Source organism: Podarcis muralis, chromosome 1, assembly GCF_964188315.1.
Source record: "Podarcis muralis chromosome 1, rPodMur119.hap1.1, whole genome shotgun sequence".
NCBI lineage: Eukaryota > Metazoa > Chordata > Lepidosauria > Squamata > Lacertidae > Podarcis > Podarcis muralis.
Genome location: NC_135655.1, coordinates 64135763 through 64148695, shown reverse-complemented (window position 1 = coordinate 64148695; position 12933 = coordinate 64135763). Strand labels below are relative to the sequence as shown.

Below are 12933 nucleotides of genomic sequence, written 5' to 3'. Positions count from 1 at the left end.
ACAGGAGGGGTAGAATTCTAGCTGCTCAAATTGTTGTTTATTATAAGTGAATTAGGGACTCAGGTGGCACTGTGGGTAAAAGCCTCAGCACCTAGGGCTTGCCGATCGAAAGGTCGGCAGTTCGAATCCCCGCGGCGGGGTGCGCTCCCGCTGCTCAGTCCCAGCGCCTGCCAACCTAGCAGTTCGAAAGCAGCCCTGGGTGCAAGTAGATAAATAGGGTCCGCTAACCAGCGGGAAGGTAAATGGGTGTTCCGTGTGCTGCGCTGGCTCGCCAGATGCAGCTTTGTCACGCTGGCCACGTGACCCGGAAGTGTCTCCGGACAGCGCTGGCCCCCGGCCTCTTGAGTGAGATGGGCGCACAACCCCAGAGTCTGTCAAGACTGGCCCGTACGGGCAGGGGTACCTTTACCTTTATAAGTGAATTGCATTTGGGAAATTCCTCCTTCAGGGCACATTTTTAACAACAATTCTTGCATCTAATGTATATTGCAGCAACTCCTGCTCCTACTAAATTATCACTCACTTCCTCATAGGCCTTTTCCCTTAAAAAGATGGCAGGGAATTCCCTATGGTAGTGACATCCCACCAAACCACTACATTGCCAAATCTGTGAGCCCATGAAATGACCACCTTTAGATAAAAGACCTCATGCATGATGCAACTCATATCTGAACATAAAGAGATACATGAAGTTCTAGCTAGATTCAAAATGAGAGTCCTAAGTGTCAGGAAGAAGAAATTAATTGTAAACCAAGGGCTTGACCACAATGTGCATGTCCCACTGGCTTCAAGTATGATTATTGAAAAGTGAGGACTAAATTTATAGGATCCAAATGGTGTACTGCACATATAAACCAAGTGGCCTTAAGCATCATTTTACACCTGAACCATTGTGTTTTATTTATAACTTGCACACACAGTGCACAACTCCTTTAGAAGTTTCAACGTGACTACCGTGAGGTGTCAGAAGTTTCCCAAGCAGACACATCAGGTCCACACCAACTTTATAGTAGCTTTAAAACAACTCCATTATGTTTATTTTGCAGAAACTAGCCACTTGGGCACTTTGGGTATGTAGAAGGATGCACAAGTTTAAAAAAGAACGAATAAAAGAACTAATTGCTCCCACACAGTTTTTTTAACATACACATGCCCAGTCTCTAGCACAACGCACATTTAACTCAGTATCTGAGAAGTTTTACAGCAGTACAAGTCAAATGGGCTGAGGGTGGTCTGCAGGGTGAAACTGGTGCACGCTGCAGCTATTACATGGATATGTTGAATACTGCTAGGTTCCACTCAATCCATTCGTATCTTGCTACTATGTGCCCTGGAGCGTTAGATTTTCGAGTCTCTTTTAAATTCGATATTGAGCAGACCTACACAGAGCCTCTACACAGAAACTGCTGCGTGAGGCTGCTTTGTATTCATGGACGCTTTGATGCGAGAAGGCAACGCCATCCTGACGGCATGGCATCAGCGAGCGAGCAAGGGGAAACACGCGAAAGGAGGACAGCCAGCCAGTGGCTATCTAGATGACGGCACGTCTCTTTAAAAAAGCCATGCCTGCTCTGCCGGGACTGACTCCACTTCTCATCCTCAAGGCTCCGCGCGCATTTCAAGAACCCATGCTCTCCTCGAGCATCCTCAAGTTTCCTTGGGCGGAATACTTAGCCCCCTGGGACAGCGGAGAGTAAGTACCACGGGGCTCGGTGGGAGCGCGGGGTCGAACCCACAGCCCTGTCCCAGCACGAGGCGGCCGGATCCGTCCCGCTCCCCGCCCTCGCTTCCCCTTCTCTCGCAGCCTCCCTGCTTTCCTCCGCGCACACTGAGCCCGGCAGCGGTTCAGTCAGGAGGGAAGAGGCTCTGGGACTCGGAGGGGCTGCTACTGAGGGGAGCCAGGCAGCCCCCCAGTGCCTCGCCTCGCCTGCCTCCGAGGCCACCTCAGCCCGCTCGACTACCGCGAAACCCGCACGGCGAGGTGGCGGGACGTGTCAGGAGACTGCGCAGCGCTGCCGGCACCAACCTAGCACATAGTCCAGAGAGGGGACCCCGCTGGAAAGCAGCAGCTGCCCGTGCCGGACCGAGGGCCGGGTGCCCGGCAGAACGGCCAAGCGGCCGCCTCCTCCTCCTCCTCCTCCATCCGGCCCTTTCCTTTGGAAACTCGTCGTAGCCCTGGCACTCGGCTGCTGTTGGGCCGGCCCGCCGGTCGCCAAGGCCGCCATCTTAGCTTCTGCGCCGTTGACAGGGAAGAGGCGACCGGCGCGGAGGAGGAGCGGCGGGGCGGGCGGAGGGGGGACGGACGCGCGGCGAGCCAATGGGGAGGCCGGTTGTTGGCAGGCGCAGTGGCGTCGGCTGGGGGTAGGCGAGGAGGGCTCTCGGTCCCCGCGGCTTCTGGCCCAGGCAGGTGAGTCAAGGGCAGGAAGAGGCAGTTCGCGAGCCTGTCCGCAAGAGGTGACGTTCGTAGCGCTCCGTGAGGGAGGGGAGTGCCAGTCGGGCCTTTCCAGGCAACGGGACGCTTCTGAGGAAGCTATTTTTAAAAATAAATAAATAAATAAATTTGGAAACGAGATGCAGTATACTGTACTTCCCTCTTCCTGTTTAGGTGCAGGAAGCGGTGTGACCCTGGGGGAGTGGGGAAAAATATTTGCTACTACCTGTGACGAGCGGGCCGGAGCCCCCTCACCTCATTCCACCCACCTGGCTCGTTATGAAAACTTAACTTTCTAAAGTGTTGGTGTTCTGTGCATACTTACCCGAAAGTAACGCCCTCCCCTCCTCCAAGGCACCTTGGCTTTGACTGGAGAGTAAGCATGCATTGGATCGTGCAGCAGTGAAGTCGTTTATTCGAATTGTTTTCCGTGTGTGTTAGCTTACCAGCTAATGCTGGTGAGGCCAATTGGGAAGGTGGGTGGTTGGTGCCTGGCACAGTTAAGACTAATTCGGTGCAAGAGGTTTCTGAGGATTTCATTGTACATGACTCAGAAGGTTCTGGCTACACGGAGGAAAAGCCACGTTAGCTCTCCAGGATTAATGCAGAGTAGCACTCTTAATCACTTGCTTGACCTTGGCTGTGGAGACCCATTGGAACTTGTACATGGATACCAATTTAAATCGCTTTATATGGCAGTGAAATTTTGTGTATACCTTCCTGTTGCGCATATTAGGTTCCCACTTCATATTTACCCCGCTGCAGGCCATGGAGAGGGAAGGGTGGCAAAGGATGGGATCCTGGTTCACGGGGTGGGTCAGTAGACCGTTACAATCTGCCTTGCAGAGCAATTTGAAGCATCCTCCATTTGCATTTTAACATATGCATTGCCTCTGAACTCTTGAACCTGGACTTGCCTTCAGCTATATATATCTTCTGTTGACATCAGTGCACTAGTGAAAGTGCACAGGGACGGACAAGTATAGAGTGCTGGCAAAATGTTGAAAAATGTTTCATCCACAGATGTGACTACTTCAGAAGATTATTGGGTCTTTTCTCCCATCACCAGATTCTTTAAGAATACTTATGTTAATGTCATCTGGACCCAAAGATTGGTTTGTTTTTTATTCTATCTAGGCCAATAAGAACTTTTCTCTCTTGCCATCACTATTTTCCTCAGTTTCCCTTCCTGAGAACGTTACTTCAGGCACGGGTCTGCCCAACATCTTCCACACTGAAGTGAATGCAAAGAATCGCTTCAGTTTCAGTCTCCTTTTTCTCTTTTAGTATGCCCTTAATGTTTCAATAACACACTCTGCAAATTTTTGCATCCTTCAGTATCTGCTTTCATTTCTTTTGCCACAGTTCAGGTTCCTTTTTATTCTCATTTGGAAAAGACTTCTGTTTCCTGACATGAGCCTTATTGCCTCTAATATCTCCCGTGACTCTGCTCATTAACCATGCTGGCATCCTCTTGGCTTTGGTGAGACCTTTCCTGATCTGTGGTGTACATTCTATCTGAGTTATAAATAATTTTAAAAAACCATAAACATCTATCTGCTAATGGGTATGGGCCAATACATTCCAAAGTCAGGTTGCAACTAGATGCAAGCAAGGTCATTTTAGGGGGTGAAACTTTTTTTTGTAAATTTCTTTAGTGAGGGCCTTAAAAATATGTTATTGGGTGTGAGTTAAAATCTGCTATCATTTTTTGATTGGACAAGATTTAGCTTGGTAAGTCTGCATTTAATGAAGAAGCACATGAACTTCTTTTGGAATTTTAGTTTTACCTTCTGAAAATGTCAGATAATGCTAAATGATAATGATAATAATATTAATATTAAATATAACTGCAAGTACTTGGTAACCATTTTTTAACAATTTCTATGCCATTTTACGCACATTTTACTTACCAAGCAAAGCGAAATTATACTAATTTAACCAAAATATATTTTGAACTCCCAAGTCATGTTACAACTTTTTAGCACCCCTAATTTTTGAAATTTGAAAGTTACAAAATTTAACATACCCTAAGGCTATAAGGTACTTTTTAGCATGATGAGACATTTTGTTTCTTTTTTCATATGGTGTAAATATTAAAATCTGTATTTGAATTTATAAAATTCTATAATTCTTATTTTCACAAAGCTATGCTAATTTGAATACTTTCATCATTGTTTCTCATACTGAAGGAGAGAAGCAGATGATTTAGTGGAGGGGGTAACACCTGCACTGTCGTCAGTTACATTGCTATTTTAAATAATCTTCTTAGCGGCACCTGTCCTTTATACACAAAACCCTCTTTTCTCATCAGTTCTGGAATGTAATAGTATTGGATTTTGTTGATTAAAGTTTTATAGTCACTAAATCAGATTAACTGTTGAGTCATCTGACAAGGAAAGCTACCAGCCATGCGGTACAGCTCCCTGAAGTGTCTGTGCTGTGAGCTCAAGCTTCTTGAGATGTTCTTAGGTATTTCAATAGAATGGGTCAGGGACTACAGGTGCAAAGATGATGGCTTCATTTTCTTAATCCTTTTACAAACAAAGAGGGGATAAGCTTGAGAAATCTAGTACCTTCAGTCCAGAAGCCAACATTTTGAAAACACATTGCACCCAGCATGTTCCATAACATGCCACCCAATCATAGGCATTTTGGAATTTCTTCCCCAAATGCCTGTGTGATGCCACTTCTCTTCAAGCGTCTCTACATCATCCACCTTTTCTGTTAAGCCTTTGATGTAACCACTACTTCTCATGCCTTACTGTAACTGGGCCTGTAACTCTAAGCCCCTTTAATGGAAACAACTGCCTGTTGCCTTCCCTTTCTTGTGTTGTTTCTTGTGTGCAAGCTTTTTGGGGCAGGAACCTGTCCTCTAAACTAGTGCCATACAGACAGCTGCTGCTAAAAAAAATAAAAAACCCACCATGTTCAGTGGAGCTTACTCCCAAGTCATTGTGCATATTATTAGAGGCTGAAAAGTTGTTTCTTAGCTCTTGGATCCTGACCATGGTGATATTCTGTGGTGCTTCAAACCTGTTGTATTGTTTTCTTTGTTGCACGGATATAACCCATCCAAATTGCAAGCTTGCTCGTGTAGTGAAGTGTTAAGGCTGAAGTTTTGTTTTTTTAAGTCGTATAATTTCATGAAAAATACATGGATTTATATATATTTTATAAGTGCCAACTTAATTATAGTGGCTGCATTCCAGAAAGACAGACTGGTGTGTACAAGTAGTGCTAGTCCACAATTTGCTATGGAAAATCAAAGTTCCCTGGGCAAACTTGATGTCTTCCATCTCATTGCTGGGGCTATGGATTGCGGCCATATTGTACAAACAATAGATGGTATTGTGGAGATGGGTCTTTCTGGGAACCATCCCAAGGAAAAACAGAGAGCATAGATTAAAATAATTATTGCTGACTTTTAAAAGCTTCCTGAATATTAAAAAGGAACACAAAAAAGAAATGCATACTATTATTTCCAAGGTTTCAATAATATAATATAAATGGTGTAATCCTAGCTTGGTGCAAATTAGCTGAATATTTAACATGAGGAGAAAATTAGGAATTTTGGTGCTGGAAAATTATTTTCTCATAATGAACTATATCTTTGTAAGCTATAGAATAGATTGGATCAATTCTCGCCTAAGAAAACTTACTTTCTGATAAACTGCAGATAATCTAGTAGCATCTCTATGTCTTAACAATTTAGGCTGCAGTCATATATAGTATGAGTAAGTAAGTCCCCATGATTTCAGTAAGGCTTACTTCTGAGTAGACATGTACAGAATTGCACTGTTAGTATAGCATGAGCTCTTGTGGGTTATATTAGATGCATACGATTTTCCCGTGTGTTGGGCTCTACCCTTTTTGATTCCCTCCCATATTTTTCAGTTTTCTCCAGGCTGAAATGAGCACAGAAAGTGGGCATTATAATTGTTTTACATTTTTATGATTTCCAAGAATCAAAGAAAGACATGTCTCAAGTTGCCAGGTTGTGAAACAGCATGTACTACTACCAGTCCTACTGTTACTATTACTATTACTGCAAGTGCTTTAGAAGCTTATTATCAGGCCTTTTATTTTAACATCAGTTGTTACCATGAACACATGTAAGATGCAGGTTCATATGCATGTGTGTACGGGCACACAAGGAAATCAGGTGACACTGTGAAGCAGATCACTATGAGATACCATTCATGCTTTATATTTTTTCACTCCTTTGGATGTCTGAACTGACTTTCACTCCCATATTAGTGATAGATAATAGGAGTTGGAGAGCATGAATTGCCTGGGGCCACACCAAGAGTCCATGGCAAAGATGAGAGTCTCTGATCTGACATCAGGTCTCTAGAACTTTTCCCACTGATACACATAGTTTCTGTTTCTCTAGCATCAAAGGACTACTATTATTGTAACTTCTCATGGGGTGGGGTATGTATGAGTCTCATAGGTACCGTATTTTTCGCCCTATAGGACGCACTTTTCCCCCTCCAAAAATGAAGGGGAAATGTGTGTGCGTCCTATGGGGCGAATGCAGGCTTTCGCTGAAGCCTGGAGAGCGAGAGGGGTCGGTGCGCACCGACCCCTCTCACTCTCCAGGCTTCAGGAGAGCCGCAGCGCCAGCCCCACAAGGTCGGGGGACAGCGGGGAGGTGGAACGCCACCATCCCGCTGTCTCCCAATGTGGTTTGGAGGCTGACGGCGGGGAGACGCGTGCTTCTCCCCGCCGCCAGCCCCGCAAGCTCCGGGGACAGCTGGGAGGCGCAGCGCGTCTTCCCGCTGTCCCCGGACCTGATCTGCAGGCGGGCGGCGGGGAGAAGAGTGCTTCTCCCCGCTGCCGGCCCCACAAGCACCTGGGGGGGAAAATAAATTCCCCCCCCTTTATTTCCCCCCCAAAAAACTTGGTGCGTCCTATGGGCCGGTGCATCCTATGGGGCGAAAAATACGGTAGCTTTCTGGTAAGAAGAGCTGTACTGAAAAAGCTATCCACAGAACTGACTTCCCTTTTTTCACATCAAGAAGTTGGTAGTACTTTAATGCTAGAAGGCTGACATATCCGCTTAGTGGTCTTCTTTACAGTTAAATGGTATGAAATTTTAGTTAATGAATTAAATAAATAAATAAATAGAAGAGATGGGAGGGAGAAAGAAGAGATAATAAATAGAAGAGATGGGAGGGAGAAAGATGTCTAAGGGAGCAATTTCTTTTGCTCCAAGAAATTATTTGTGTGACGGAAATGGTAAAGTTTACAGCTTAAGTCCTACTTTAAATTGGAATGATGTTCTGTGAGAAAACGTCATTTGCAGAAGCTTTGGGTGGTGTTCAGTTGTGTTTTACTCAGAGTAGACCCATTGAAATTTTTATGTATCTACTCTAAGTAAAACATGGTTGACTACCACCCATTGATTTTTACTGTTTAAGGAGATGCTGTGAAATGGAATCAATCTGTGTACCAGTTTCAGCAGTGACATGTTAAGGTAGCGCTATGAGTGCCCCAGGCTGCTATGCTCTTCCGCAGCAGATATTACGCATTGGGAACATAGTGAGAGTGTTGCTTCCCACACTTTTCTGGCTTCTGCTGAATTGCTGACTTTGTCCACTCCTGAACAGGGATAGTCAGATGTCAGCTATTCATGCTCTAGCGACTACATGATTGGTCTACTGCAATGCACTCTGTGTAGAAGTATCTGTGAAAATGATCCAGAAGCTGAAGCTGGAACAGAACACAGCTGCAATGTTATTAAGTGGGGCAGAAAAATGGGATTATATAGCTGCTCTGGTGACCTGTTAATCACCAGAACCAACTCATTGTGTTGACACTAGTATATAAAACCGTAAATGGCTTAGGACCCAAGGACTAAAAGAAACACCCCTCCAAATATCTGCCAACCTGAGCTGTGATTCTTCAGGGAAGTCCTTTCTTTGAGTCCCATCTATAGGCATAGCATGTTGTACAGGAATATGGGTAAAAGCATTCTGTGTTGTGGTCTCCTGGCTGTGGTACTCTCTCCTGATGGAGATGCGGTTGGCACCCTCATTAGCAGTCTTCTGATATCAACTGAAGACATAGACATACCTTTTGGTTGGACTGTTGACAGTTAGTATCCCAATAGTTTGCTACTGTTTTGAACTGATTATGATTGTAATGTGTTTTTATGTGTGGCTTTTTTTAATCACATAATGTTTTATATTTTTATTTGACTGTTTCAACTCAGGGAGAAAAAATATTGCTGGTTACTCAGTAGCAACATCTTTTCAAATATGGGGAAGTCTTGTATAAGTTCCCCCCATAAGGGATTCTTTGCTTCTGACGAGCAATACCAATTTCAGGTTGAATTCCAACAGAATTATCTCACAATAGTATTTACACTTTTTAAAAGTCTGTACCAGGAGTCTAAATTATAGCATGCTTTAATCATCTTCGATCTGAGAAGAATAAAAGTGTTAAACAATGTTAGAAATATCTAAGCTGAAGGAAATTTGCTTTCTGTTAACACATGTCAGTGAAAACCAAAAGACGTTTTCATTGTCTGATGATCACTCAGGTGAATTTCGATCAAACAAATTATCTCTGAGAACAATCCCATAAACAGTCTTCTAAATAGTTATTTTTATGAATTACAACCAATACAGTGATAGTGTTTTCAAGACCCTGAAAAATTTAAGATCCCAGGATGTAAGGCATTTCTTCCACTGTGTTTGCTTTACTAATGCTTGAACTAGCAGCTGAATGTACTGTGTTATCTGCCATTATTCAGTAAGTTCAGTATCTTTGAAAAAACAGGCTATAAAATTTTACTGCAGGACAGCACAGGTCATTATGCATATGGGTTTTTCCAAGGTTTATAGAGTTCTTGCTCAGATAATATTTGTCATTGGTAGGCAGCACTTCTAATGTGTACTGTGCATATTCAAAACAGAAAAAGGTGTACATATTTGAAACAGGAAAACATACACAGAGCAAATGGAAGAGATAATGCATGACTTGTACTAGTGCAAAGATTAAGGAAGCACATGAACTACATCAAGGGTGTAGTCCTAATGATACCTAACTTGGAAATAAATTCCATTAAAATGAGTAGTGTTTATTTATTTAGAAATACTTAATATCCTGGTGTGGGATTTGCCTAAGCAGCCCCGTTAGTGGAAGCCCTTCACAAGGACTTCCACTTGCACAATGGAGTCCCCCCCCCTTTTTCCTCCCCCTGTGTGCCCCATGACCATCGCAATTGGCTGGGGGGGGGGAGGTGTCACAACAACTCACCCCTTCTTATTCTGCAGTTATCCTGGGTGCCACATTCCATCCTAAAATTATGAGGGCTTTGTGGGGGTGGGTGGGAGGGAAGTAGGCTGTATGCGAAATCCTTCTAACCTTTGGATCCAGCAAGTGTTAAAATATAACCCAGGCTAGCTTCCTGTCTTGAGCTCATAGCCTGTTTGATGGACAATTAAAGGAAACAAGGGAAAGGAGCTCTATGTGAGATAGCAAATGGGTGAGGCCCCTCCCTCAACCCATAGAAGGGCAAAGCCTGAGTTTAGAGTGGAGTTGGAGTGATGTGACCTGGAAGTAAAGTTGTCAGCTGGAGAGAGAGTCAGAGCAATGTTTGAGAACTGTTTGACTCCAAGGCTGCGGCTATGGGAGAAGCAAGACCCTTTAATGCTGCGAACCCCTCCATTGTAGACTCTGGTTTTATATATGTGTAAATGAACCATGTATCATAAAGACAGTACAGTCTCCACTGTACCTCATTTCAAAGGAAACACAAACCCTGGGTAAGCACATGGAACCCATGAAAGATTAGGGTGGGGTGGCATGCTGTTTTAGAGGGATCTTCATCCCTAAACATTCAGGGTGTATGTATGCCGAGGGCATAGTTGTCAACCTTCCCTTTTTTGTGTGAAATTCCCTTATTCCAGTGCCGTTTCCCGCTGCTTCCCGCTGCTATCCCGGATTGTTAGATATCCCCTAGACTGTCCCCGGGACAGGTGAGGCTTCTGAACCCTTATTTTCGAGGCTGCTGATCCCTTATTTTCAAATCTGAAAGTTGACAGCTATGGCCAAGGGTTACAGAGGAACAGGGGAGACAGGAAAGTCCTTTTCAATGAGTTGAAAGTTTGTTAGGATCCAGGTCACTATGTTGAGGATGAGAAATTAGTGCTCAAAGTTAAGTATAAGTAAACGTTCCTTTATTTCAGGTAGCTAATTGCATCTATATGTTATAGGGAAAGGCACGAGGTGGCATGGTAAACAGGAGACGAATATGCAGTTATACTGATTACATGTACCTTGGCTTACTTAACAGCAAGTTGCAAGGCTGATCCTAAACATTTTGCTACCAATAAAAGGACAAGAAGGGACCTTCTTCCCCATTCTGTGTACAGAAGCCAATTGGACTGACAGTGGATTTTATTTAAGTATACCTGAAGGCAGCCAGCTATTTATGGGGGTGTTATGACTGAAGGGCACAGCCAGAAGGCTCAATGGAAAAACCTGGGGGGGGGGGTCTGCCTTTACTGCCCCCACCTCCAGATTAGTTGCCTGAGGCACTTGCTTCACTCTGCGTAATGATAGGTCTGACCTTGGTTTCCTGGAACTTGGGTGTTGTTCCAAAGGCTTCCCAGAGACTTGAGTTTTGAAGAGGGATTTGTAGGAAGTAATTTACTATCACCTAGCAATGTTATTGTTCAAAACATAGTTCATATCTATTTTCATTTAACCAATGACGCAAATTGCATTTGTGGGTCTTGTATGCATCTGACTGAAAATAAGAAACATCTGTGAATCCTGTTTCACTTGCTCATTAACATTTTGGAAGCAATGGAAGAGGTCAGTAGTTCTTCAGAATGGCTTTTCCTTAAATATGACCACTGTTTTCTTTATGACCTCTCGATATGCCAGGTCTTAGTCTCAGAAACAAATATGGCAACAGTCAAACTCTATTCTGCTACATAACTCTGATTAGTTATTAGAAGGCTGTCAGTACTTCTGTACAAGGAAACATAAATTATATGATATAAAGATAGTATGTAGTCATATCAACAGGTACTGCTATAAACGAAATGGCATGGCAGAGACTCAAAACTTTTTTTCCTTTTGTAAAATTTTAAATATGCATATATATACACACTTATATGACCATTCAAAGTTAAAGCTGTATTGTTGCTTTTAAGTTCAGGCCTTCAATTTTTTAACATGATACTGATGTAGAAAAAGTTGGCTGTACTTGTGAAAGGCTTGATCCAAACCCCATTAAATACAATAGAAATATGACCTCTGACTTCACAAAGCGATAACTGAGGCTTGCTTGTCTTTGCTATGCCAGGTTTCCCCCTTCTCTTTTACTTAAAAACATCATATTTAATAATGTTTGGTGCTGCCTTTTATTTTATTTCATGCATTTAAAAAGTGGCCTAAAAGATAAAAGATTGTTTCCAAATACATTCAGTATATCATTTATGAGTAGAGCAACACATTAGCATTGAGTTCACAATAGATCATATCGCTTTTATGCCATCTTACAAGCTTAGCAGCACAAACAGAATAATCAACATATTATTTGGCTGTCATCTGCTGAACAGAAACCAGAGATCACAAGGTGGTTTTCCCTAGCTGCAGTGATGGCCTTTTTTGTTCCAGGCCCCCATCTGGGAGGGCCATGGTGTGTTATCATATGGAACGCGAGGTTTTCTGTAATCTGCTTAGCTGCACTGCAGTTTGAATCTTCATTCCATGTTTGAGTAATTTATAATTTTAATGAGACCATGGCTCTTGTGGGCTTTGAAATATATTAAAAGCTCTTTTGTGCATATGCTTTTGTTCTTGCTTAATAGGCTCAGTGTATTTAAACCTGATGATTTTTTATTCATGGATTTAGATGTCTGGGGATTAACTTAGACTGAATATCATTGCACTCATCTATTCATGTTTAGAAACTGTGTATTTGTATTGCTTATCCAAAAATAGAGGAAAATATAGCCATGTGATTAAATATTGATTTCTATTATTTGTCACATAAATGCAACAGCCTCAAATGAGTATTAATGGAGTGTTAATTATCTAATGTGGTTCCATACACTATTACTCTGGTCATATGCATCCCAGTTTTTGTCTAAGTAGCTAGGTCCATAGAAAGCAATGGGGCTTTCATCCAAAAGTGTATACATAGACATGGGTGTTAGATATTTAAAGATGGTTGGAGAAATATGTGTTGAGAATTTATGTAGAAAAATTATGTAGTGTCATAAGATGTATACAAAATATAATAGTTTGGGCAAATTCTCTGCCTATTATTTACAACTTTCAATAATTTCTACCCATCCTTCATACGGGCAGTACATATACCGTATTTTTTGCTCTATAAGACTCACTTTTTCCCTCCTAAAAAGTAAGGGGAAATGTGTGTGCGTCTTATGGAGCGAATGAAGCTGTACAGCTATCACATAAGCCAGAACAGCAAGAGGGATCGCTGCTTTCGCTGCGCAGCGATCCCTCTTGTT

At 42.9% G+C, this 12933-nt stretch overlaps 2 protein-coding genes across 8 annotated transcripts in view; one reads left to right on the top strand and one right to left on the bottom strand.

Moving 5' to 3' along the window:
* Positions 1 to 2289, bottom strand: part of ELP4 (elongator acetyltransferase complex subunit 4) — a 147349-nt gene extending 145060 nt beyond the window's left edge. For 2 of the 3 annotated variants that reach the window (XM_028729672.2, XM_028729681.2), the window contains exon 1: positions 2027 to 2289. In XM_028729672.2, coding sequence (XP_028585505.2) covers positions 2027 to 2225 — 199 coding nt within the window. In that variant the 5' untranslated portion in view covers positions 2226 to 2289. The remainder of the gene's footprint in view (positions 1 to 2026) is intronic. The other variant, XM_028729689.2, reaches the window with a different exon arrangement.
* The window catches only part of IMMP1L (inner mitochondrial membrane peptidase subunit 1), a 32922-nt gene continuing 21579 nt past the window's right edge, over positions 1591 to 12933 (top strand). For 2 of the 5 annotated variants that reach the window (XM_028729717.2, XM_028729700.2), the window contains exon 1: positions 2307 to 2407. The gene's annotated coding sequence lies outside the window, so the exon portion shown is untranslated. Of the gene's footprint in view, positions 1694 to 2302; positions 2408 to 12933 lie in introns of those variants that run through there. The other 3 variants (XM_028729735.2, XM_028729726.2, XM_077929892.1) reach the window with 3 other exon arrangements.